This window comes from Acanthochromis polyacanthus, chromosome 5, assembly GCF_021347895.1.
Source record: "Acanthochromis polyacanthus isolate Apoly-LR-REF ecotype Palm Island chromosome 5, KAUST_Apoly_ChrSc, whole genome shotgun sequence".
NCBI classification, from domain to species: domain Eukaryota; kingdom Metazoa; phylum Chordata; class Actinopteri; family Pomacentridae; genus Acanthochromis; species Acanthochromis polyacanthus.
In genome coordinates this window covers 17277619-17304933 of record NC_067117.1, presented here as the reverse complement: position 1 = coordinate 17304933, position 27315 = coordinate 17277619, and the positions used below count along the sequence as shown (strand labels likewise).

Below are 27315 nucleotides of genomic sequence, written 5' to 3'. Positions count from 1 at the left end.
GCTTTTTCATGATTTCCGCCTGTGGAGAGATAATGCGTTTGCTGAGCCACATAGTCCAATCAGTCCTTCTCAACAACTAAAAAGTACATAACATGACCAGTACCACTACTCAGAATCTTGTAGTGGTACTACCTCTTTTTAAAACAATGTCTTTTTTGTGTCACTGTTCAGCTGAAATCAGTGTCCTACCTCATGGTCTAGGTCGTCCCATTTGGGAAACTTTATAGCCACATGCTCTTCTGTGTTGTTTTTCACACATTCCAGCACTAATCCACAGCCTCCATGTCCCAGTTCTTTCACCAATTTGTAGCCTTCTGGGACTTTGAAAGGCTGCCTTGTGGTACTCCGCTCGGAGGAAGATGATGAGGATGAACTTTGAATGTTCATTTTTATCTTGTCACCGAAGACTGAAAGTGAAACAGACACAAAAGAGAACCATAATCTATGGATGTTTTGTTAAACCATTGGTAATCTACCACACTGTTGTCATCTCAGTTTTCAATCTTATTTGCTAAATATTGAACCAGTTATCACAAAACAACAGCATTGAGTGTTACAACCTCTTCTGAATTGTGTTATAAGGCATATTGGACAGTATTGCAGCAAAACTACATGGATGTTTCCTCAGAAACCCCAAAGTGTTCATTAAACAGAAGAGTGGAGTTAGTTACTTGACAAAAGTTTGGTTACCTAGATTTTGTTGAAATGTGGATGTCTCTGAGTTTGGTGTTAAGCTGGTTTCACTAAACTACTCAATAAACAAATAAATAACTCAATCAAATAAATTGAAATGGTGTCTCCACTCAGAGTTTTTGGCATCAATTCTACAATGCCTTTAAAAACAATTTAAAATTTCTCAGCATTGTTTAATTTTGAAAATGGCATGTTAAATGACTAAAACTGGCACTGTTTTTCTCATCTATCTGCACTTAATAACTTATAGTGACATATTCTGAGTAATGTTGTTATAAATTGTTGAAATCTCTCATTTGTTACAACATTTTCTGCTCAACCATGTCTCATGTGACAGATTTTTTCTCACCTAAAATATATTTCAAATATATTAAAAATGCTAACTTTTAGAAATGTTTTCAGTATTTTTATTCACAGGTCAAGATATTTGAGATATAATATACTCCAAAATGAATATTTCCCAGTAGAAAAATCCTGCTATCCCAACCTATCTATGCATTTGGTCATGGTTATAGTCAAATTATTCCAAGTTTGGAGCTTTAAAACCAAATTTTGTCTTCACAAAAATGTTTGTCCTGGTCTTTACAAGAGTACTGGTTGGTTTTAGTCCAGTTTATCCAGTTATGACCAAACCTGAACACATCACTTCCCTTCCATACTGCTGAGATCTTACTTTTTAATAACAAGATGTTAAAAATTACAAGATAAGTACAAAACTGAGTGTTACATCCTGTTCTGACTCACGGATTTCATTACAAATTGGACAGAGTTGTAGAAAAATAGATTTTAAAACTGCCTTTTGAATGTTTCCTCTGGTGTTTGCTTCATCAAACAGAACAGTGAAGTCACTTACCTCAAAAATGTTGGGTTCTTCAGACTTTGTTGAAAGGTTGATGTTGGGTTTAACCTCGATGTCCTGCTAGTTTCAGTGTAGACCTGTTGTCCTACTAAAATCCGTAAGAGACTATCCAGAAGGTAGTCACATTCTGACATTAGTCTCAGCACTACTTCGTTTAAATGTAAACAAAGCAGCATATATGTAATCTTGTTATTTTTTAAATTTTTAACTGTCATATTTACTGTAAAGAAAGCACACAGTGGATGGATTTGGGTTCATGTAAAATGCTGAACCCCTGGTGTAGAAATTTTACACCTCATATAATGTAAGATCTGTCTCCATTTGTTCATGTATGACCTGATGGGCTGAAAAGTCATTCTGTCGATCTTCATCTGCCACCTGACGTATGAACTTCCCCTTCTTTACTTCTTCTACAGCTCTCTCCAAATCCTTAACAGAAGCTGAAGTCCTGTCTGTCTTCCACTAGTCTCAAAATTTAAATTTCACATAATTTTGGTTCTAACATGTCCATCCATCTGTAGGGGTACTACGTAAGATAATTTAATTATCGGCACTCGTTGTAGGGCACCACCTCGCTTTAATTGCAAGGAAAAATGAATTAATTTAGGCAGGATCACAATCAGACTCCTGTAGAAATTCAGTTGATCAGTCTTATATCTTAAAGGCTAGAATCCTCAGTTAAAGGGACCCACAGTTCTCCCAAGGAAACACACAAAGCTGTAAATTGGTCTAAAATGAAAACATTTATTTACTATTCTATGGAATAACAGCAGTGAAATCCTATATACAGTGCATATGGGTGTGTATGTGCATGCGTGACTAAGTGTGTGTGTGTGCGTGCGTGTGTCTGTGGAATGTGTGTGCGTGTGGAGTGAGATTTGTGTGTGTGTGTGTGTGTGTGTGTGTGTGTGTGTGTGTGTGTGTGTGTGTGTGTGTGTGTGTGTGTGTGTGTGTGTGTGTGTGTGTGTGTGTGTTCAAATTAGCACATTAAGCTAGGAACATAGTAAGAGAAGCCAGATAGCTAACCTGACGAGGTAAACGGTAATTTGGACAAAAACTAATGATTTGTAAAAGAATATACTGGCGGATTTAATTACCTCCGTCAACGAGGTTATGTGACACCCGACGTTTGTGTGTCCGTCTGTTAGCAAGATAACTCAAAAACGCCTGGGCAGGTTCATGTGAAATTTTGAGGGGATGTAGACTATGGTAAGAGGAAGAGCTGATTTAATTTTGGTGGCAATCCGGAAAGGATCCTGGATTCTGGATCACTTTGAATTATTCAGTATGTTTTGGTACAGTGATTCTGAAACATTGGGCCGCGGCCCACCAATGGGCCTCTAGCGCCGACTAGTGGGCCGCAAAAAACTTTCAGTTCTGCACATGTGGGCCGCGAGGGCCGCAGGACCGCAATACAGTTTCCCACCACTTGGTGGCAGTGAGACGTCAGCGAGTTGTTTAAACACCCCAAAAGGAGCGACAGTAGAAGAGGTTAACTCATGGGTCAACTACGAAGGTCTCGGCAGCATTATGGAGAAGTTTATGAAACGAAAAAATGAAGATAAGTGAAGTCAACCTATCATCAAAAACAAAATGTGTGCGCAAGTATAACCCGGACTTTATTAAGTTCGGCTTCGTGAATGGAGCTAGCAAGGCAGAGCCGAGGGCGCAGTGTGTGGAGTGTGGGTTTACGCTATCAAACAAAGCACTGAAGCCTTCAAAATTAAGGCGGCACTTGGAAAGGAAACACGCACAACTAGTTGGAAAGCCGATGGATTTTTTAAGAGAAAAGAGATTGGGCTACAGATGCAGAAAAAATCTATCATATCGCTGACTGGCAGTGCTAAGTGTGCTTTAAAAGCCAGCTACCTCGTTGCCAGACATGTGGCACAGAGTAAGAAGGCGTTCACCATCGCAGAGGAATTGGTTCTGCCTGCCTCTGTGGACATGTGCCGTGAGATGATCGTGGAGGCTGCTGCAAAGAAGCTGATGACTATTCCACTCTCAAACAACACGATGAGTCAACGTATTGCTGACATGGCCTCCGACATACAACATCAGCTTCTGGAGAGAATAAAAACCAGCCCATGTTTCTCTTTGCAGCTAGACGAGTCCACTGATGTAACAAATGCAGCACTGCTATTGGTTTTTGTTCGCTATCACTGGGACAGCAGTTTGCAAGAAGACATGCTCTTTTGTGGAGAGCTACCAACCCGAACTACAGCTGAGGAATGTTTCCGCTGCATGGATAACTACTTCATGGAGAACGGCCTGGACTGGCAGAACTGTGTTGGGGTGTGCAGTGACGGTGCAGCGTCAATGACTGGTAGGCACCGAGGCGTCATCAAGCAGATACTTGAGCGTGCGCCAGAAGCTACATGGACCCACTGTTTTCTCCACCGTGAAAGCCTTGCAGCAAAAAGGATGTCACCAGAGTTCCAGGAGGTGATGGATGTAAGTGTGAAAACTATCAACATCATAAAAGATAATGCTGTTAACTCCAGATGTTTTGCTAAGCTTTGTGAGGGCTTGGACACAGATCATGTCCAGCTGCTCTGTCACAGTGAAGTGAGATGGCTCTCAAGAGGACTCGCCCTCAAGCGTTTGTTTGAGATGAAGAATGAGGTTTTATCTTTCCTCACTGGGAAAAAATCTCCCCTTGCACATTACTATACCAACACCAAGTTCACAGCTAAACTTGCCTATCTCTGTGACATTTTTTCCACACATGAACCAACTGAACATCTCACTTCAAGGGAGAAATAGCAACATATTTTTTGTTGCAGACAAAGTTCAAGCTTTCAGGAGGAAACTTGCTTTGTGGTCTAAACGGACCCAGGAAGAGAGAATGGACATGTTTCCACTTTTGTCTGACATTTTGGAAAACTCTCCTCAGGTGAACATCAGTCAGTCAATCCTTCAGCACCTCACACAACTGGCAGAGAAATTTGATTAATACTTTCCACAAGATCCCAGAGAGGGACACGTGGGTTGTGGACCCATTTTCAGTGGATCCCACTTTAAATGATGTTGCCTTACCCTCACATCTGGAATCACAGCTTCTGGAAGTTTCCACTGATAGCACTCTGAAGGGGCAGTGGGACAAACTGGACCTAGGCTCCTTCTGGATTGTTGTTTCAAAGGAGTACCCCATTCTGGCACTGAGGGCTTTGAAACTCCTTCTCCCATTCACAACTACATACCTGTGTGAATCAGGGTTCTCCATTGTGGCCACAACCAAGACCAAAGCTCGAAACAGACTAAGAACATCATTGGAGGCTACCCTGAGAGTGAGCCTTTCCCCTATTCCACCCAGACTGGATCTGATCGTGTCTGAGAGGCACGAATGCCTTTAAAAACAATTAAAAATTTCTCAGCATTGTTTAATTTTGAAAATGGCGTGTTAAATTACCAAAACTGGCACTGTTTTTCTCATCTATCTGCACTTAATAACTTATAATGACATGCTCTGATTAATGTTATTATAAACTGCTGAAATCTGAAATTTGTTTGAATATTTTCTGCTCAACCATGTCTCATTTGTATAATTTTTTTATAGCACAAAATATGGATATTTATAACTGTATTTGTATATTTTTATTAATATCAAGTACTTTCAGATAATTAAAAAAAAATCAAAAGCCTGTTTATCCACTTCCGGCACATTTTTCACACATTAAAGGCATTTTAGGTAATGTTTAAATGACAATAGTATAATATTTGAACCGTAAGGGAATCCTGAAAGGAAAATCTCAGTTTGTTCTCAAATCCCAAATAGACCGGTGTCAGCTTTGAACAATAAAAACAGACTTCCACCCTCAGAATGTTTATGCATGTCTCAGAATGTTCAGACAGTCAGATTTAAGAGGCAGATGGAAAATGTCACGAATTGATCTGTCCTTAATAACTCCGAATGAGGATGCCTGGAAATTGCTCTGCCAAGTGACACATGCCCTGCTGTTTTCAAATGATGTTGTGCTTTCCCTGTGCTTGCACTAGGGGAAATTTGTCTCTAGCCACTGTGGCTAAAGTGGTAGAATTATGTTTAGCCACATTTAGCCATGTTTTTTTAGTATCTGTACTGCGGTGCGCAAAATTTTGAAAAAATGGAGTCCTTTTCTTGCATTCTGGTGCATTTTGAGGCCAAAAATTATGTTCAATATTACTTCCCAGCATTCACCATTTGTTGTACATATGATATTTTTATTTTAAAAAAATTCAGTATCTTTCTATTTAAAATGATTTTTCAACTCTTCGATCACCCTCTCCTTGTCCTCCTTGTTGTACGCCTTCCCAGGGTTAGTCCGAATCCTTTTTTCGGATTGGCTGAGTGATTGGATGTTTACTGAGGGCTGAGGGGAGGTGTGTGTGTGCGCGGTGACCAGCCTGTGAATACACACACAGCGGAGCGGAGGGACAGAGAGATGAGACGAAGCTGAGACTATATCGTGTTCGTGTCCCCTTTTAGGCGGATTTTTCCGCTACTGTAGATAATTTTGTCAACTTATAATGTATTAATTTTGTGAGTATATTAAAAATGTGCTTTCTCAACTTCTAAAATTTTAATTTGAGGGGGCAAGACATTTATTTGAGGGGGCACTGCCCCCTCTCGCCCCTGCGTAGAGCCAGCCTCGTTCGTCACCGTGGCTAAAGATGCTAAAAATGGCTTCGCCATCCTGAGGAAGGCTTTGCCTATGGCGAAGTGGCGAATGGCTAGTGCAAGCACAGCTTTCCAGGATTTCTAGACGCAGTTATACATTCTTCTTTGGGGAGTAAAGCTGTGAAGTGATGTGATTCTGACATTTTGAGTTTTTATTGTTTAGAAATTGACTCAGCTGAACTGAACTGAACTGTGTGAACAACTAAAGGTTTAAAAGGCTTATTTCCACCAAAATACTACTTTCTCTCAAAATATGTAAAGGTTAAAGGTTTATTCCACTCAGATAGCACTTTCTGTCTTAACAACAAAGGTTTTTTTCCCCAAAAAATGCTGTTTTGTGTTCAAGTATGTGTAGTTTTAAAGGTATATTCCACCAAATATACTGTATATGTAGCCCTGCGACGGGCTGGTGACCTGTCCGGGGTGTCCCCTGCCTTCGCCCGAGTCAGCTGGGATAGGCTTCAGCACCCCCCCGCGACCCTAGTGAGGATAAAACGGTGTATAGAGGATGGATGGATGAATTGCTTAAAACACAAGATGGGTGCTCTATCCATAGTTCTTTGTAGGACAAATATGTTCCTGTGTATATGTTTGTGATGGTTTGTGAGTGTAATTGAAAGAGGAATGCTGATGGGATATGAAGCATTATCAGTAGTTGCATGCTGTTGGATGAATAGTGAAATAAGATGCTTTTTTCAGTTCTTACAATCGTAAATCTGACTCCTGAGGAGTCAGTGCCTCACCAGCCGTGAACCTTACCGCACGTCACTGCTACTTACTTAACATTGATGTAACTTAATTTGTAAGTTTGTCAACTTGGAAATGTGTGTTAATACTCAAGTACATAGCTCTAAAAAATCCTCTGTAAAAAACATGGAAACACTAGTTAAGACAACTTAATTTTTATGAATAATAAATGTAAAAACTTGTGTTCATGCTTACCATGTTGATTAAACATAATTTCATTAGAAATTGCCATAAATCAGAAACATAGATGTGAATTGCTACATTTTTTATTCATTTTTTTTTCTGAAATACGAATCTCAAATTTTATTGTAGCTATTTTTGAAAAGCTTCCAAAGTCTGTGAAATTTCGCATTGACATTTTACAAATGTATTAATTTAAACATTCAATTTTATATTCAATTGGTTGTCCATTGTTTTTACCCTCTGCAGGCTCACCTTCAAGCAGACCAGACTTGATCACTGGCAGAAAAACAGTTTTGTGAGCTCAACAAAGACTTGGGCAATTTGAAATTCCAACAACAGACCATCAAAAGCAGATGGAGCGAAAATGTGGAAATATATCTTAAATATTTCCAAGGATCCTCCTGCTCTCACTGGTCGGGTGAGTCTGCTGAGATCCATAGCTGAATATATATGACTACATGTTTTGAAATGTTGAAAATGCAGATTTTTATGATGTTAAACATTCTTGGTATAGGAGAACTTCTAATGTGTTTTATTTTGTTTCTGTGTCTATTATATCCTATTTGTATTTGTTGGAGATGTTCCTAGTTGAAAACATATATACTGTACAGATTAATTAGAGCCTTTTAGTGCCAGAATCTGTGTTTTCAGCATTACACTCATGAAAAGATGGATAGATGTACAGCTTAGTCTGTTGCATAACAGAGTTTGATTTAAGCCTTCATAGCCTTCCACCTACATTAACATGATAAAATTAGGAAAGTTCATCAGCATTTTGGGGGGAAAAAAAGATATTCCAATATGGACAGTGTCTGTAGAGCTTTTCCTTGAGGGAGTGAATTCATCTTTCAGAGTTTGCTGACTGCACTGACTCACCCTCACAGTGTGTCAACACGATGACTGACATCAGTGACGGGAGGCTGCAGGTAACCATCTTCTGAGGGATTCATTCATGAAAGGTCCAACAGTAAAGTTTCCAGCAAACACACAGAGCTGTGAATGTTAGCTATGTTTATTCTATCCAGTGTGTTTGTGTCTGCATGGTGTGTTTGTTGGAAACGTTCCTTGTTGAAATCACACATACTGTACAGATTAATTAAAGCCTTTTAACACCAGAATCTGTGTTTACAGCAGGACACTCATGTGGATAATGGCGATGAGAATCCTGACCGTGGAAACTGGACCAACAAAACAGAATACATTCTCTCTATGATCGGTTATGCTGTCGGTTTAGGAAATATCTGGAGATTTCCGTATATGGCCTATAAGAATGGAGGAGGTAATTGTTTGACATCAGCATTGAGAAGAAAACTCTGGATGGCATTGTTGGATTATGAATATCATGAGAAGTTGCTCTTCTTCCTCTGAACAGGTGCTTTTCTCATTCCCTATTTCTTGATGTTGGTTTTGTGTGGAATTCCTCTTTTGTTCTTGGAAAGCGCCATCGGTCAGTTCTGCAGCCAAGGTCCCATCAACATGTGGAGAGCAGTTCCAGTGCTGCAGGGTCAGTCTGACAGAAACACCTCGAAATACCATCAGGTTTAAGACTCATATAGTAAATATGAGGTGACGTGATATTTTCCCATATTTGTTTATGCTGATGTTTCATATTTTTTTTAAAGTTAATGATTATTTTTGGTCAAATTTTTTAAATAATGATGACATTTATCGGCCTTATAGGTGACAGTAAGTTGTTATTGCAAGTTATTGGAGAGACTGACATTTAGTGAAAAGTTTGGCAGTTGTGACCACAATGAAATGATCAAATTTTCTATCAATAGTTGAATCAACTATTTTATTATCTGTTTTAGATCTAAAGAACAATGTCTAATCAAGGTTTGAATTAATACCAAATGTTTGATGGCATAAAAGATGAAATTAGCACCACTGTAGTTTCGGTAGTTAATAAACATTACCATGAGGCACTGAACAAAAGTGTAATAAAAATAATGATGTTTTTTAATAGTGAGTATTACTAGTGTTTGCAGTGGAGACAGTTTTCATCCACTGAGTAGTAAACACAGGAGAGAGAAAACAAGAGTCAATGGTTAAAGGCATTAGTTGAGTCACTAGTTTTGAACATTTTTCATTGCCTTATGATTTAATATAAATGCATTGTAACTTATTATCTTCTGCAGGTGTTGGCTTGTCAATGGTTATGGTGAATGCACTCATATCAATTTACTATAACGTCATCATCGCCTACAGCCTGTACTACATGTTCGCCTCCATGCAGTTTCCTCTGCCGTGGTCCAGCTGCTCCAGCTGGGCTGACAGAAAATGCAGCAACTTACCTAAAGGTGCTTCTCCTCTCTATCACTGTTGTTCCAGTTTCAGTTTTGAGTGAACTGATTTGGAATAAAGCACTTGGTATGTGCAGTTCAAGGTCTTATCAGCATCCCACCACAGAAACCCAAACAATGTAAACACTGCAGGTATACGCATCCATCACATACACTGATGTTCTTGGCAAGCGCTCAGCTGTCCTCTCTCCTCCTCTAGCGTATTGTAATGTGAGTGGTGTTTTGATGACCAACTGGACTCAGGAAAACATCACTTGTCCTTCATCTAACAAGATCACAGTTTCAGTGGAGAGCCCAAGTGAGCAGTACTGGGAGTAAGAACCACACACTCAGACAAACAAGCACAAACGCACACTCTTATCATAGTGATGTGGCTCCACAGATCAACGTGCCTCTTTGTTCTCAGTCATGTTGCTCTGCAGAGGTCCAGTGGTCTGGATGAAACAGGACCAGTAGTTTGGCACCTGGCTCTCTGTCTGCTGCTGAGCTCCATCATTGTTGCTGCAGCACTCATCAGAGGCATCAAGTCATCAGGAAAAGTGAGTCAACATCCAGCTCAGATCGGGTCCTTGACCACAGTTCCTCCTGCAGTACAGGAATTTGGTGAATCTGATTTATTATACAATGGAATATAAAACTCAGATTTTCAGCGTGTCCATGAGTGAGTTTGAGTTCATGACCTTTGTCTCTCCAGGTTGTGTACTTCACGGCTACATTTCCTTATCTAGTGATTTTAATTCTTCTGATCAGAGGTGTGACACTAGAAGGAGCAAGAGATGGTATAGACTTCTATATTGGTTCCCAGTCCAATCTGACTAAACTGACTGAAGGACAGGTAAGAACCTAACAATCCCTGTTTATACCACCATGCCTGTGTCCAGAATCACTACCTAGATAGGGCACACTGCATTTATTTCCATCTATTTTGTTGTTTACAAGTGTAAAGAAAATGGCGGTGAAATTCTATTCACTTTATAGTTCCTTGAAATTTTCAACAATGCAATGAAAAAAGTAGCACACATGAAATGGATATGACTTTCTACTAACAGCCTACTATACACTGAATGCATTTCATAGCCACGAAAATAACAATGTGACGCTGAGAGTCCAATGTATTGGGGGCAATAAAACCATTTCAAGGGAATTCAGCCTACAGTTGTTGTTGTTGTGTGAAACTTCAGTCTGGATCAAAGTGACAGATCAACTGAACAACTATAATGGCCATTCTCACTGTTATGCCACTAGCATGGCTAACAACTATGCATGAAGTATGTAGAATATGTCCTGTCTCAGTCTTGAAAGACATGTTGATGTGTTTAGGTCTGGAAGGATGCAGCGACTCAGACTTTCTTTTCCTTGTCCATTGCTTGGGGTGGAGTTCCAACCCTTGCTTCTTACAGCAACTTCCACAACAACATGTTCCTGGATTCAGTTGTTGTAACTGTCATTAACGATGGTATGAATACACTGTTTCTCTTTCATAGTTATATTTCACATGAAGAGTTTCTAATTAAACTAAATTACTTTCTTAAATTAATAAAAGCTGAAACAACTATCTGGATTTTTTTTAAAATTCTTGTTGTGGATCCCTTGTGTGTCATTCATAGCTGCTCTTCTTTCATCTTTCATTGTTGGTTAAATATTCTTTAGGCCACAGTGAAATCCTGGAAGGCAAACTGATTTTTTCTTTCTAGGCACTAGTGTGTTTGCAGGCTTTGCCATCTTTTCAATCTTGGGACACATGGCTCATGTCTATGGAAAGCCTATTGGAAATGTGGTGAAAGAAGGTCAGATGCCTATAATACCACCAAAATAAATAAACAAATAAACGTATCAAAAAGCTTCCATTTTTGCCTGATATTGGTTTCATCTGCTCTTTGTGCAGGCTTTGGTCTGGCTTTCATTGCGTATCCAGACGCTCTGGCTAAACTTCCCATTTCCCCACTGTGGTCCATTTTGTTCTTCTTCATGCTGCTGACTGTTGGTCTGGACTCTCAGTTTGCAGCAATAGGTGAGATCTTTACTGTAACATTTGCTGATGTTCTTTTCAGTGTTTTTTTTATAGCTGCCATGAACTCCAGTAGCTTTGAGTGTCATACTTGACTAATTAGCACAAATTCCAAAGATCATAAGCAACAGATGATTGTTAACCAGTGAACATAAAAAGTTTATTTATTGTTGTCTCTCTTCTTGTCATTAGAGGTGATCACCACATGCCTGTTGGATGCCTTCCCTAATATCCTCACATCCAAACGTGCCGTCGTGACTATACTGACGTGTGTCATTGTCTTCCTCTTGGGCCTTCCATGTGTGACAAGGGTACAGTAGGTCTGCAGAAAGTGGCTGAATTTGTGTTGTCTGATGTTAATACCCTGATTTCATTCAATGTGTTTGTTTGTGTGTTTATGTGATAGGCAGGAATATACTGGGTAACTCTAATCGACCAGTTTGTTGCCAGCTGGGTGATGCTGATTTTGGCTCTCATGGAGATCACTGGCTTCTGCTACATATACGGTAAATGTAGAAGTTGACCATAGAGATATGTGAAATTGTTTGGCTCTTTTAATTGCATGTGTGTACACTATTGTTCAAAAGTTTGGGGTCACTTAGAAATGTCCTTATTTTTGAAAGAGAAGCAGGTTTTTTTGCAATGAAGATAACATTAAATGAATCAGAAATAAAGTCTAGACATTGTTAATGTGGTAAATGACTATTCTAGCTAGAAATGGATGATTTTTAATGGAATATCTGCATAGGGGTACAGAGGAACCTTTCCAGCAACCATCACGCCTCTGTTCTAATGCTACATTGTGTTAGCTAATGGTGTAAAAAGGCTAATTGATTATTAGAAAACTCTTATGCAAATATGTTAGTGCATGATTAAAAGTGTGAGTTTTCATGGAAAACATGAAATTGTCTGGGTGACCCCAAACTTTTGAACAGTAGTGTACATATATATGCATGTGTTTATCACAGTCTGTGTCAGCGGTGTGTCTAAAGCTTTGGTCAGTCAAGGAAAAGAAATATCACTGAAAATTTTCAAACAGAAAGGAGAGTTCTGCTACTTCTGGTCTATCTGGTTATCTGAAATAACTACGCTTATCCACTAAGATCTTAGCTTTGAGTGAAACTGTCGCATCTTCAAATATTGAGGCTCACTAGAGTGTTAGTGAAAAATGAAAACTGTGACTTTAAGTTGGTGACAGATGGAGCTGAGCTTCATCTTGACAATCCAGTTGCTGTTAAGTTTTTTCAGTCTGCACCAAAGTGGTGGACTGAACAACCAACACTGCCTAGAAGAACTAAATTATCTCCAGTACAAGCCAGACGCTGTAGCTTTAACACAAATTGCTTAACAGGAAGAAATAGGACAACTGTTGGGGAGTATTTTAAGCTGCAGGTGGGGTAGGTACAGAGCAGGAGAGAGCAAGTGAGATTAACTACAGTGCACATTTTAGCTATTGCAAGTGTTGTTCACTGGTATTTAATCATGATTGCTGGGCAGTGGTTAAGGTCTGTGACACAAACAATAACTCACATGAGACTTTGGCTACACACAAAATACTTGTAGGATGAATTCATTGGTGGTTTGGATCTTTTCATTGGATTTATTGGTGACAGTAAATAAAAAAAGAAAATAATAACACTGATAAAGGCTTTGTGCTGAAACACTAAAGCACATTTCTATTGTTATGTGAAATAAATAAGAAGGTAAAATGTGTGTTGTTTATCTTCTTTGACACCAAAAACTGAGATATTCTTTCTTTTATCCATTTTTCTAATACAGTTATCTATTAGATGCTTGGATTAGCACTCTGCTTTGTAGAAGAAAATCTTTTCTAGCATGAAATATGGAATATTACAAAACTCACTCATTCTATACATCAGAAAATAATCCACTTTGGGAACAGGAAGTGTTTTTTTTAGCTGAGGGCAAATGAATATGAGAATCAACAGAAATCCCAATAACTACATATTACCATTATGCCACTTTAATGCTGATTTTCTACAATGAAGCAATAGCATTGCTGACACCCTGGCAAACACCTGATTGGCTGCTTGACTAATAAAGTCTTTTGCCATTTGCATTAGAAGACAGATTGCTTTTTTGCCCTGATTTCTTCTCCTTCATTACAGGCGTGAACCGTTTTATCAAAGACATTGAGATGATGATTGGAAAAAAGAGCTTTTGCTTCTGGCTGTGGTGGAGAGCTTGTTGGCTCTTCCTCACTCCCTGCATCATAGCGGTGAATACAATCTCATTTTTGTTCTTTTTTTAATATTGTTGCAGAAAGCAGACACTCTACTTTTTAAAACATCCAACTGCCAGGTCACAAGGTCTTTTTGTAGGCTTCATTATTTGGTAAAAACTATAAATTTGATATCGATGTTAAGAGCTTATTTTTTAGTTTTGTCCTCTTTTTGTAAAGCCTTTTACCACAATGGTTTTGTAAAGAGCTAGATTCACTTCATTTTTTGAATACATAGTGAAATGCTTTACAAGCAGATAAAAATTTTTGGTGAAAATCCAGTGCTCATTGCCCATGTCTGTGAAATGATTACTGTTGTAGCAGTGGTTATGCAATTTGCAAACCAGCTTTATAAATAATGAGACTGAAGAGCCACTTCATGTCACTTCATTATTAAGCCTGAAACCAAAACCGAAAGGACACACACATTTTCTAGTGACCGCCAGTAATGTAGGCGTCTTTCACTTTTATTCTTCATGGAGGATGTTGCCAGCGGCCATTAACTTACCATTTGTCATGTCAGTCAAAGAGATGTGCTCATCAAAAGTAGTTTTTTTCTGTGAGTTGACTTTGTCAATCTCATTCATTCCATTTTTCAAACTTTATGGCACTGCCAGTATTATCTCAGTTTTTGTACCCAGCTCTGCAGATCTGTATGAACACAGCTGATGCTCTGATTAGCGCTGGCTCTGCTCTGCAGGTGATCCTGGTGTGGTCTCTGGTCATCTTTGTGCCCCCCACCTATGGAAAAGTGGAGTACCCAGCCTGGGGTTTGGCTCTGGGCTGGTGCATGGTTGCATTCATCCTCATCTGGATCCCTGTCATTACTTTGTATAAAGTGATAAAAGCAAAGCGAAACCTCTGTAAGGTGGGTTTGTTTTCTCGTATGATTAAAGAATCTTAAAAGAGAAGTTTCTCTTGTGTAAATTTCAGGCAGTGATGCCTCACTACATCCTATCTCATATGTGTAATTTTAACTGTACATTGCCCTCTACAGGTGATATCGTTGTGCTCTCCATCTGAGGAATGGCATCCCTACCTGGACATCCACAGAGGAGAACGCTACTCAAAAAACATGGCTGCTGAAGAAACTGTATCAGATGATAAAACAGAAGATAAGAAAATGTAAATATAACATCTAGTACATGACAGTGTTTACACCCTGATATATTAAATACACTGTTCATGTCAGATACTCAGAAGGAACATTTTAAAATCGAATGCACAACTAAATGTCACATGCAGCTCATGGCTTTGGATGTATAAACAGACAAAATATGGGTCACAACATGTCTGCTACATTAGACTAATCTGTATTCTGCTGTTATCCATTTACAGTATTTAGATCGTTGGCTGGTGTGTTTAAGTTGTCTTCTTTTCAGCTATCTCCTTTTCAACATATAATGCACTAGTGTCAGCTTTCTAACACCAATTGTCTGTGACTTCACGAGTGACATGGTTTGAATTCCACCACAGTTTATCTTCTTAATCTAGATAGATAGATAGATAGATAGATAGATAGATAGATAGATAGATAGATAGATAGATAGATAGATAGATAGATAGATAGATAGATAGATAGATAGATAGATACTTCATTAATCCCGAGAGAAATTCGATATACCCTCATCAAGATTGTCTTAGATCAAACTCTTCAGATTCTGTCAACACATCAGGTGGTCATCGCTGCTTAGAGCTCAAGGGTCCCTTGTGTCATTGTTCTTTCAAGAGCTCCATCTGGTGGATATTGGGCCTTAAAAAATCCAGGCTACAACGACTACACTTTGTGCCTTTTAAATGAAGATCTTTTCTTGCAATTTAGCCAAATTAGTTCAAATGTATTCCATTGTCCTCTATTGCCCTATTCCTCTGTTTCTTTCTGACCACTCTCCTTCCAGTTTAGCTCCATTGTGTTACACATAGTAGCAAATTAATGCCTTCTTGGTCCACAAAAGCAATTTTTTTACTGTGTTTGCTCAATGTCTTTTGCATCATATAGGATTCAAAATGTAAAAGTTAATATTTAATTGCTCAAACAAAAATAGCTACTCTCGCATCACTACAAAATCACATCTAAACAAAGGTTTTGCATGTATATAGTCTTTTTAAAAAGGCCCGAATTCCTTATTTAGGATCACATTGGTGATGACGTTGGTTACTGGGCTTTATTGTTAGAAATAGCAATAAAGCGACTCAGTAAATTTTTGCCAGCAGATCTAGGGTGTATTTGTCGTGTTCAGCGGCATGCATTTGTGTTGTGCTTTTTGAATAAGAAAACGATCTGAGTGAGCCTGTGGTGCTGTGATTGTAGCCAGCAGTACCTCAAAGAACAGATACACATTCTTTAGAATGATTAATGAATGTTTTAGAAGCTCATCAGCATTTGTATTAAATCTCAACACCAATAAATGACTAGTTCAACAGAGAGAGCTAATTTAGAATACAACACCCTCTCAATGCTGTTCTGCTCATTTAAATATAAATATATTCAAATATGTAGTTAAAAGTACATTTGCTGTTTTTAAACATTCACAGTGTATTTTTAAAGCTCTGTGTATTGAAATGCATAACATATATTTAGACAGTTTGTTATTATCAAACAGAACTTTGATAACAGTGATGCATTATTTTGCTTGCAAATATTATGTTGAGATATTATTAGAAAGTATCCAGAGGTTTTCTTTCTTGGCTGTGCTTTTTTGTTTCCTTTCATCTTCCTTCTATTTTATTTTCCTCATTTTATTTAGAGCAGGCACACTGAAGGAACAAGGCACTTAGACAGTATTTGTGCTGACAAATAACAATAAAATGTATGTACAAAGTAGTTGTGTGTGCACTTGTTACGATGGGAATAGGGCTTCATGAGCGTTATCTATATTTTCCGTAAGTAGATTGTCAAAAAAAGTCTCTGTTGTTGCCTTTGTCTTTCTTCTGCCATATTTTTACTGCTTTTATGTTGATATTTGTCATGGCTTTATGTGTGTGTTGTGACTATTACTGTTTTTAATAGACTTGTTTATCTTGACTTGCTCTACAGTCCATTTTCTTGCTGTCTTGCTATACATAAGGAGAGTGAAAAGATGAATAAGCATTTTGTCACTGATGATTGATGTTCAAAGATAATTATCAGCAAAACCTTCATTCTGCTTTGCAGATTTATGACTATAAGCATAAAAGATTCTCACAAAATCACTGGAGATCTGACATTGCATTATATGCCATATTTATTGAAGTTAGATGAGTGACAGGCACTACAGAACCGGTCTAGGATGGACATTGCTGGCAGATGTTTGACCCAGCTCATAACCAGTGAGAACAGTCAGAACAAAGTCATATTAGGAACTATTTAAGCCCAGTTGCAGCACTTGCAGCTGCCATCGTACACCAGGCCAACACCACAGTGCTGGATGTAGGTTTGTCCTTGGTTGCACTCATAGAATTGGTTCTTGTCGGTTGGATCAGGGTAGAGTCCGTTAGCTTTGCCAGTGCAGAAGCCAGAGCCTGTGTTGCCACCACTGCTGCCACTGCCACCGCCAGACTGGGGCTGCTGGGATGGTGCGACTGGAGGTATGGGGTTCGAGGGAGAACCGCAGGCTGATGTCAAAAATCAAAGAAGTTAATAGACTGAAACAGCCTCGATATGTTTGGTAGAAAATGTAAAAGTGTGTTCAGGCATACATTGTCCAGTTCCTAGTCCACTCTTGATAGTGTTAATCAGAGGATATCGTCCCTGGCCACAGAAAGTCCCACTGAAGTCGTCCAGAGACAGACTCCACACCATGGCTCCACCAAAACCGTTCTGCTTTAACCACTGAGCCTGTACAGCAAATGAAAGGTGAACCAAGTGTTCATGGAGACATAAACATTTCTCACAGGACTTTAAGTCATGAAATACATCTTCGTACCTTAACTTGGAAGCTCTTAATGTTGTCATATCCAACCCACACTCCCTGGTTGTAGGCGTATGGAACTTGCTGAGCGCTGTCCCAAGCCTGTGTGGCTCCTTGCTTCAGGAAAGAACAGATCTGAAAGGAAGAAAGACATTTAAGGAAATATGTCCGTGTTGTTCTGTGTTTTATATGCATTTACAAAAGATTTAGAAAAGAGAAACACAAACCTCATAGTAGGCCCAGAAGCCGGTCTGGCGGGTGAATGCTCCAGCAGGTCCAGGTCCACTGGCAGGAGCTCCAACAGCTGTGTTAGAGGAAGCCAGACGGAAGGTGTGGCCGTAGGTAGGGAAACCAACCAGAAGCTTCTCAGCTGGAGCCCCGTTGTTCTTCCAGTAGTTCATAGCATAGTCCTACACATGTAGTACAGATAGGTGTGACCAACTGTTCCACAGTGGACTTATTTTTGTTACTTTAAAGCAGGACGGCATTGTGAACGATGCCCTCACTGACCACATTGTAGTAGATGGTAGAGCCCTGGTCAGCAGGGCCCTCATACAGAGGACTGTTCTCTCCGACAGTATGTGCCGAAGAAACGTGGAAGTCATAGGTCATAACATGAATGTAGTCCAGCACTCTGGCAAACAAACACGAGGGCTAATGTTGATAAAGGGCTATGAATATGAGGATATCTGATGTTAGCAGGTGACTGCTCATGTACATACGCTCCAATCTGAGCAATCTGGTATCCAGAGTCAATGGTTCCCTTCCCAGCAGAGACAGCAGCAGTCAGCATCAGGCGAGGACGGTTGGTCTCCTTGCCCTCCTCCTGAAAGGCGCTCATCAGCTCCTACAGAGGAGAGGGGAGCAGTTCAGCCGAACACATTTACATTTATACAGCTCTTTGGGTTTGGGGTTAATCAAGGTCTGCAGTCGCCCGCTCTGAAACTTCAAGGATGCTGAAAGTTACTGAGTATGATAGAAGCTTGGCAAAAATCACAACGTCCAACCTCTACAACCTGGGAATGAAAATGACGTGTAGAGAATTGTATCCAGCCTTGCATTAGAAAATATAAATATATGGCATCATATAATAACAATTCAATGCACATGATACATTGAAAGTTAAATTTCAGAGAAGTGATTGTTATGTGGGGTGTCCATCAACCACACATGAACAGATGACTGGGTCTCCGAGATCACTGATGGATGTTTTCTCAGGTAGCTGAAATCTTAGGATTTGACGAATATGAAGATTTGGGAAAGCTGAATGAATTATTTTCTTATGTGACAGTTGCAGCTTGTAAGAACAGCCCAATGAAGACTTCTTGTCATTTATTAGAACTGGACTAAATGTTGTTGAAAAGTTTACATTTTCTAGATTACAACCTTTGTTTTAATGGTTTTTGATCAACATTTTTTTTTTAAATATTATAACCATTTCTTGTTTCCAATAATAGCTGCAGTGACTGCAATCACAAGTAAAATGGCTTCAGCCAACTTGAATACATCTGCAGTCAGAAACTGAGTAGCAGTATGATCTACCTGAACCAGGACTGTGAAGAGTTGTTTATCCTGAGGGGGGAGCCGTTAGAGCCAGGATATTCCCAGTCTACATCCAGACCATCAAACTGGTACTGACGGAGGAACTTGATCACACTGTTGATGAAGGTCTGACGGTTGGCAGAGCTGGAAACCATAGCTGTGAACCTGAAGACAGGAGGGCGGTCAGTGTTTCGACATGTCCTGCAAGCATTGATCCTGAATTTAGCATTACTTACTTCTGAGTACCAAAGTTCCATCCCCCGATGGCCAGCAGAGTCTTCAGGTTGCTGTTTCTGTAGATAGTAACATCTACATTAACCTTACAGTCTTTGCTCTGCCTGCATGTATTTAACATGTGTTTGTATGTGTGCAGGAATCACACTATCACTATGAGTATTTGTGGGCACTTACTGGTTCTTCAGGGCCTGAAACTGTCCGTAGAGTTTCTCATCATTCCACTCAGTGGTCTGGATCATGTTATTATCCATTCCAGCAAAGGCATAGATGAGGTGGTCACAGAGACATGGGTCAATGTTGGTGGGCAGATACAGTCCTGCTCCGGGACGGTACTGTGCCCAGTTAGTAAAATAGCAGGTGAGGATGTAGAATGATCCTGCAGCACATGAAAGATTAAGTCACCACTAAAATATCACAGCACAAATCACACAAGCACAGAGAGGATATAATTACCAAGCTGCACATGCAGCAGGAGAGCCAATCCTGCAGAGACAAAAAGACAAGATTAAAGAGAGTGAAGAGGAGGCAGGTGAACCTTTTAATTATTATCAGTCTGCATTTTCCATGTTAGCAGAGTTTGTTGAAATGGGTTGTAATAGAGTCTGACAAAGTTTCTTTACCGACACAGATGAGTAGCTTGCCCATATTGCCTCTGCACAAAAATCTGAGGACCTACAGACTCATATAAAACCCTCAGTTGGTCTGCATTATCTGCAAAATATGTTTGATCTACTTATCAGCAATGAATATTTTAAGTCATACATTTGTTTGGTCTAGACATGTTCCATACTTTTACAGGGAGCACTGATAACTTGATATCTTTCATGTGCCTTTTGATAAAGAATTGCTTTGATGAAACTAGATATTTTCAAGGTTAGTACCACTGCTTATAGTTAAACTGAAGTTCTTAATTTTACTCTTTGCTTCACTCTTCCACTACATTTTCAGCATTGTGAGTAACCTGTTACAGGTAAATTCATATTTCAAACATCTGTAACAATTTTTAAAATGAAAAATCCTTATAATTTGGGTTCCACCTACTTTCACAAGTTGTTTGATAACAATGTTTACTCGCTTGTACTATGCGACATGCCTTATCTTCCCTAGACATGGATTAATGTAATTTCATTTGGAAAGAGGCTTTTTGTCCTTTTTGCCCTTTTTGTCCTTGGACGTCAATCAGTTATTTTGTGACTACTGTGCTGTGGACTGTGAAATTAGTCTTACTCGATGTGTTTTATCTCTCTAAATCTTTATTAACACTGACTTATAATGTTTAATAGAATATAGATTCTGAGATTAGTGTCAAAGAAGTCCAGAATGCTATTGTAGCACTAAAAATAATAGAACGCCCGGTCCAGATGGAATGCCATCTGAATTGTATAAAAAACTCAACCTAACCATATCCCCTTATCTGCTAAGAGTCTATGAACATGCCCAATCAATCGGTAATCTACCACCCACTCTAAGTGAGGCAGTCATTACAGTCATTCACAAAAAAGGAAAAGACCCACAAGAAGTGAGTGCTTACCGACCCATCTTGTTGCTTAATGTTGATGGAAAAATATTTGCTAAAATACTAGCCAATAGGCTCTCCCCCTTGCTGGAAAAAATAGTCCATATTGATCAGACAGGCTTCATTCCAAATAGAAACTCAACATTCAACCTCCGAAGACTTTTCAATATTATATATACAAAGAGAGTAATGCAGAATGACCTGGCTATACTCTCATTATACGCTGAGAAAGCGTTTGACCAGGTTGAGTGGGACTATCTATTTGAAGTTCTTCATAGATTCAATCTTGGTATCAATATGATCTCTTTAATAAAGCTTATTTACAAAAACTCTACGGCTCGCATCCTCACAAATCGTACGTTATCCTCCCCTTTTAGCTTACACAGAGGGACAAGACAGGGGTGCCCCCTTTCCCCCTTAATTTTTGCTCTTGCTATCGAACCCCTTGCCCAAAGCATAAGATTGGATCCTCAGGTCCAGGGCTATGACAGAAAGACTCAACTAACAAAATATCTTTATATGCAGATGATATTCTTCTATATATAACTCATCCACAAGCAACTATTCCAATACTACTGGATAAAATTAATCTATTTGGAACTTTCTCTGGCTACCGAATCAACTGGACTAAGAGTGTCCTTATGCCTGTCCAGATAAGGAACCTGGCATACCTCAATAATTTCCCATTTAAAATTTCCCAGACACAACTTACCTACTTAGGGATCAAGATTACTAAACAATATCACTCTCTTTATCAAGCAAACTTTCATCCCCTTCCAGAAAATTTGAAGACTAAACTACTATTCTGGAATACTCTACCAATCTCTTTAATTGGAAGAATTAACGCTATAAAAATGATCTTTCTCCTACAATTATTATACTTATTTCTGAATATCCCAATATTCCTCACCAAATCCTTTTTTTAAAAACCTAGATTCCTTAATAATTCCTTTTCTATGGAGATATAAAACCCATAGAATTGGCAAAAAAACATCTCTGTAAACCAAAGATCAAAGGTGGATTAGCTCTTCCAAATTTTATGCACTATTATTGGGCCTCAGCCATTAGAAACTTTACCTTTTGGCTAGACACCTCACTACCTTCACCTAACTGGCTCAAGATGGAAAAAGAAGACTGCCACCCATATTCCATAGGCACAATACTGCTCGCCCCAACCAGGATTAATAGGACACTGTATAATAACAATCCCATAATTCACTGCTCAATACGTATTTGGAAACAAATCAAATCCAATCTTAATCTTGAATCTCTATCCTTAGCACTACCGATCCATAAAAAACCCACTTTTGCCCCCTCTTATCTTGATGGAGTCTATTCCACATGGAGCGGAATGGGTATACACTGTATTGGCGATTTATACATAGATGGTGTCTTTGCATCCTTTGCACAACTGCAGATTAAATACAGACTTGGGAATAACAACTTCTTCCGATATTTACAAGTGAGGAATTACATACGAGAACACCTAAAAGACTTTAAAACTAAACCAAACTCTATAATAGATGATTGTCTGAAAATCTCCCCTAATGAAAGTAAATTAATTTCTCGCATCTATAACGCCATATTGTCTGTCTGCTCTCCTCCATTTGAAGCTTTCAAATTCAGATGGGAAGAGGAACTCGGTATGACCCTTCCAGACGATCTGTGGAAAGAGAGTCTTGAAAATATAGCTACTTGTTCAAAAAATGCAGGACACTGTCTTATCCAGTTTAAGATTCTACACAGGCTCCATTACTCCAAGGAGAAACTGTATGCCATATATCCCCAAATATCGCCTATTTGCGATAAATGCCATGCCCCGGTGGCAAATCTTCTCCACAATTTTGTATTATGTCCAAAAATACAAAATTTTTGGTCTGATATCCACCACATTTTGTCTGAAGTCTTAAATATTCTTATTGAGCCGGAGCCTTCCTTTATTATACTCCTCACATCGGAAGCATCTAGGAAATTAAGTAACACACAACAAGGCTTTCTTTCTTATAGTCTTATAACAGCTAAGAAGCTGATACTTCTACACTGGAAGAATACCAAAGCCCCCACTTCCAAGATGTGGCTAACTGATCGAACTAGAACACTCTCCACTTGGAGAGGATAAGATATACTTTGAAAGATAGAATACCACAATTCAATAAGACCTGGATGCCCCTGATATCATATCTTGCTGGCAAAAGATCAGAGCAATAGATACTTCAATTTGTACAACTAAACACAACTTAAGAGTGAAAGCATACAAGGGAAGGGTGTGGGAAGGGCGCTTGGAAAGATGGGAAGGGGAGAAAGGGGGGCATTGGAGACTTTTGATAGCTTAAGGTTAAAGATAACTGCTCTGTTCTGTTTGTCTTATCACTAATCTCTACAGATATGGAGCTGATAGAATACACATAAAATATGTTTCTCTATATATCTCTGTAACCCTCATTGACCTCTACAGATAAAGTATAATGACCCCTGGTGCATGTTTACATATGTATGCTTGTGTGAATATATGTGTATATGTGGATGCATATGTATGAATATATAGGTATGTGTATGTATGTATGTAAATATGTGCATATATGGATGCACATATATTTGATTACATATGTGTAGATACAAGTAGATCTCCATCTCAAACACAGAATCTACTTATCAAATAGCAACACCCCCATTGTATTATATTATATTATATTATATTATACTTAAAACATCCTAAACCCACTCCACTCTATTCTCTCTCCCCTCTTTTTCTTAAATTTTATGTTTTTGTTTTGTTTTTCTTCCTCTCTCTCTCTCTCTCTCTCTCTCTCTCTCTTCTAATCTGCTTTACAGTTGTTCAGTAATGTTGTTCAATTACTTATAATCAAAACTTTATTAAAAAAAAACAAAGAACTTGTATGCATGTGTGGAATGTATGTAAGATGAATGTTCAATAAAAATATTATAAATAATGTTTAATAGAATATAGAATATAAAGTTAATTTACAAATCAAATCTATGCAACAACTCAGTACTGAAAGACAAAAAAAATGTGATCAGATACAAATAGCAATTAATCATCTGCATAAAGTGAAAAATGATAAGTTTTTACATTTTAAACATCCATATCAAGGGAGAGGATTTGATAATTGATAAAGGTTCAAAAGGTAACAGCAAGGACCTCACAGGGACCCTCTGATCATCACACTTGTAGTCTGATTTACAGAGATAGTGGCATTTAAAGTTTCACAGCACATGAAATAACGACTACTAAGAGAAGCAACTTCCAGATGAAGCATTTATAGCTGCATACTGTATATTTTGTGGTATTGAAATTGTAATACAGGACAGGCCTATTTTGAGCTAGTATTTATCCAGGGAACCTTGACAAGACTCAGCAATAGCGAAGTTGCTGTACTGGAATTACAAGTTGACCATACGTATCAGGCTTCATCCTCTAATTTACCAACCAAGGACTGATGTGAGATGAATTAAGGCTGATACCATGCTTGGTATACGCACTGCCTGTCCAAAAAATAAGTCACCACCTGGATTTAACTGAGCAAATAGGTAAGAGCCTTCTATTGGATAATTACTGCAGTGATGAATATGTTTCCGCTGCAACAAGTTATTTAAACCTAGCTGATGCAGTGAGTGGCTTCTCATTTCTTAAACAGCCCTAACAGAAGACATCATGTGGTCATGGAAATTATGTTAATCTGTTTCAGAAGGATCAAAAGATTGTCCTTCATCAAACAAAGACAGCAACTGATGAGATTGCTGAAACTACTGAAGTCGGGTCAACAACCGTCCAACGCATTATTAAAACCTGGAAAGATAGTGGTTAACCAGTATCTTTGGGGACGAAATGTGGTCGGAACAAACTCTTGGATGATTGGGATAGAAGATCACTTAAATGTTTGATGAAATTAACAGTAGAACACATGGTTATGTTTAATAGTGAAAGTAAGAGCATTTCATCACGCACAATGTGAAGGGAACTCAAAGGAATTGGACTCAACAGCTGTGTAGCTCTAAGAAAACCACAGATCAGTGAGGCTAATTAGAAAAGAAAGGCTTCAGTTTGCTAGGTAGCAGAAAGATTGAACTCTGGAACAAGGGAAGAAGGTTATGTGGTCTGATGAGTCCAGATTTACCCTGTTCTAAAGCAATGGATGCATCAGGGTAAGAAGAGAGGCAGATGAAGTGATGAACTCATCATGGCTAGTGCCTACAAGCCTGTGGGGGTCAGGGTTATGATCTGGGGTTCTTCAGGTTCAGCAACGTTATGTTCCCAAAGAATGAGGTCAGCTGACTACCTGAATACACTGAATGACCAGGTCTTTCCATCAATGGAGTTTTTCTTCCCTGATGGCATGAGCATGTTCTAAGATGACAATGCCAGGATTCATGGGGCTCACATTGAGAATGAGTGGATCAGGGAGCATGAGATTTCATTTTTACACATGGATTGGCCTCCATGGCCTCCATGACAGTCTCCCTCAGAAGCGTCATCAAATGACATTTCTGGGGAAGACTGTCAAAAGAGAGTGAAAAAGAAATGCTAATCTAATGAAAATGACAACACAATTAACATAATCAGTCTACAAAATACAACTGAGATTAATGAGAATGTCATTCACTGATGTAGACATTTCATCAGAATTTTTTTTATATTTGGCAAATTATATTATATTTGGACTTCTTAGCAGCCCCATTGTAGTTGAAAGGTCATGCAGTGATTAAGATTTATTTTCTAGGGATCATGAGAGTCTGTGAAATACTTGGTAATCCATCTTCAATAGGTTTAAACTAGTATTTTACTAATGCTGGAATCAGACCTGCTGGATAATTTTGCTACATAAGACAGTTAGGGCCTGTTGGTGGCAGAATCAGAATCAGAATCAGAATTACTTTATTCATCCCCGAAGGGAAATTCAGTTGTCAGGGTTCTTATCTGTTTAATTTTGAATTGAATAGCCTGACTGCTGATGGCAAGAAAGATTTCCTAAATCTTTCGGCACCGCATTTATTTAGCTTGATGCTCTGGTGCAACGTTCCATTGTAGTTCATTTGGTAGCTGCACAACTATTGTCATCCCAGGAGCCCTTCCACTAGCATGGATTTACTATCTATTTAATATCTACCAGTATTTACAGTGTGGATTATCATACTGCAGGTTTCCACTCTGTACTAAGAAATGCATTTTTTAACAAACACAAAATCACCAGCTCTAACAGTCCTTGATATCTGTTTTTTTTAAACTATAAATAATACAGCTGAGTGTCTGCAGCAAAGTATTATTCCCTCTAACCACAGCTCAGTGCTAATGTACTTGACAAAGTATGAAAAACACCAATCTACTGCAAAAGAGTTCCACCATAGTGCAGTTCACTCAACCAGCACTAAAATCTATATATTGCTGTTGTTTTATGTCGCTGCATCACTGTTGCATCATTGCACATATGGCAGCATATTATGGATTCAGATTTTTCTCATTTTTACCAGAGTTTTCTTCATCAAACCTTCTTGTGGAAAGTGGAAAAAACATCAGTGAAATCTCTGTGAAAACAAAACATTTATTTTTTCTGTGATCAGTTTGATTTGTTCTTTTGCGTTTGTTCAGTATGCTTTTTTTTTTAATCACAGAGACACTTCAATTAAGTACATTGATAACTGAGATTATGCTTAGGAAATATTCAAGACATATAAGCAGTGGCGGATCTTCCGCGGGGGGAGGGGGGAGCAGTGGCCTCCCCTGTGATCTGATTGGCCACCCTGTGTGCCTCCCTAAAATTTTCGTTGGAAATTTACATTGCTGGAAGTTCAGTTTTGCTACGTCAAAGATTTCAGGAATAAAATATCTACCGTAAATGAGTCTTTATGCCTCCAACTTTATTTTACAAAAATGAAATGATGAAATAATCACAGATAATAAAAATATAAATAGCAGAGAAAACCTGAGAGAATAATTTCCTAAAATGTCTGTGAAGGAAAAGCAGCTTTTTCTCCTGAAAGATCAGGATCAGCTCCAACATCTGCATCTGACAGCATCAAGTCAACCAGAAAGAAAAGAAAAAAGAAAATGACTTCTTTCTGATCACATCTGTTCCGCTGCTCACAGTCTTCACCTTTATAGTCCATTTTTAAAAGTTCAGCAGACAGGTGCTCTGCTTTGGAGTGTGACGATGTAGTCGCTGATGTGGAGACTGAAGTTTCCGTTTCACCCACAGCGTGCTTTAGGGCACCCGGGTCGGACTTGATGTTTGAAATACTGATCGACAGCTCAGATTTAACTGTCTGCAGTTCCGTTTTGATGGATGTTAAATTTTCACTCAAAGCTGCTAGGAGCTGGGTCTTAAAAATAACTGTGATCTCGTTACAGAGTGAAAGTAGCAGTTCCTCCTTAAGGTCAGAGGTTGCAGCATCTGAGGGCCTCTTCAAAAGAAGATGTAG

The 27315-nt window shown here is 38.8% G+C and overlaps 2 protein-coding genes across 2 annotated transcripts; one reads left to right on the top strand and one right to left on the bottom strand.

Annotated features, from left to right (window-relative positions):
• The first annotated feature begins 3573 nt into the window (after positions 1-3573).
• On the top strand, positions 3574-15752 carry LOC110946499 (sodium- and chloride-dependent neutral and basic amino acid transporter B(0+)-like). The gene is made up of 15 exons (XM_051948685.1): positions 3574-4120; positions 8277-8421; positions 8515-8646; positions 9281-9472; positions 9726-9759; positions 9852-9984; positions 10140-10280; positions 10766-10901; positions 11140-11232; positions 11331-11456; positions 11646-11764; positions 11860-11959; positions 13583-13692; positions 14396-14563; positions 14693-15752. The coding sequence occupies exons 1-15, from the start codon at positions 3590-3592 to the stop codon at positions 14822-14824; spliced, it is 2292 nt and encodes a 763-aa protein (XP_051804645.1). The 5' UTR covers positions 3574-3589; the 3' UTR covers positions 14825-15752.
• Positions 15753-16955: 1203 nt separating this feature from the next.
• Positions 16956-20009, bottom strand: LOC110969689 (acidic mammalian chitinase-like). The gene is given in 12 exon segments (XM_022219828.2): positions 16956-17289; positions 17374-17512; positions 17601-17720; positions 17813-17995; positions 18096-18219; positions 18308-18432; positions 19128-19162; positions 19165-19292; positions 19364-19420; positions 19539-19740; positions 19818-19847; positions 19985-20009. Coding segments are annotated over 12 exon segments (1416 nt in total). The 3' UTR covers positions 16956-17041.
• Positions 20010-27315: the final 7306 nt, after the last annotated feature.

What these genes read in the sequence shown, in the direction of transcription:
- LOC110946499 (XM_051948685.1), top strand. Translation starts at nt 3,590, where the DNA reads ATGGCCTCCGACATACAACATCAGCTTCTGGAGAGAATAAAAACCAGC. An exon ending in TGTAACTGTCATTAACGATG is followed by an intron (nt 10,902 to 11,139) that starts GTATGAATACAC and finishes TTTTCTTTCTAG; the next exon opens with GCACTAGTGTGTTTGCAGGC. An exon ending in TCACTCCCTGCATCATAGCG is followed by an intron (nt 13,693 to 14,395) that starts GTGAATACAATC and finishes TCTGCTCTGCAG; the next exon opens with GTGATCCTGGTGTGGTCTCT.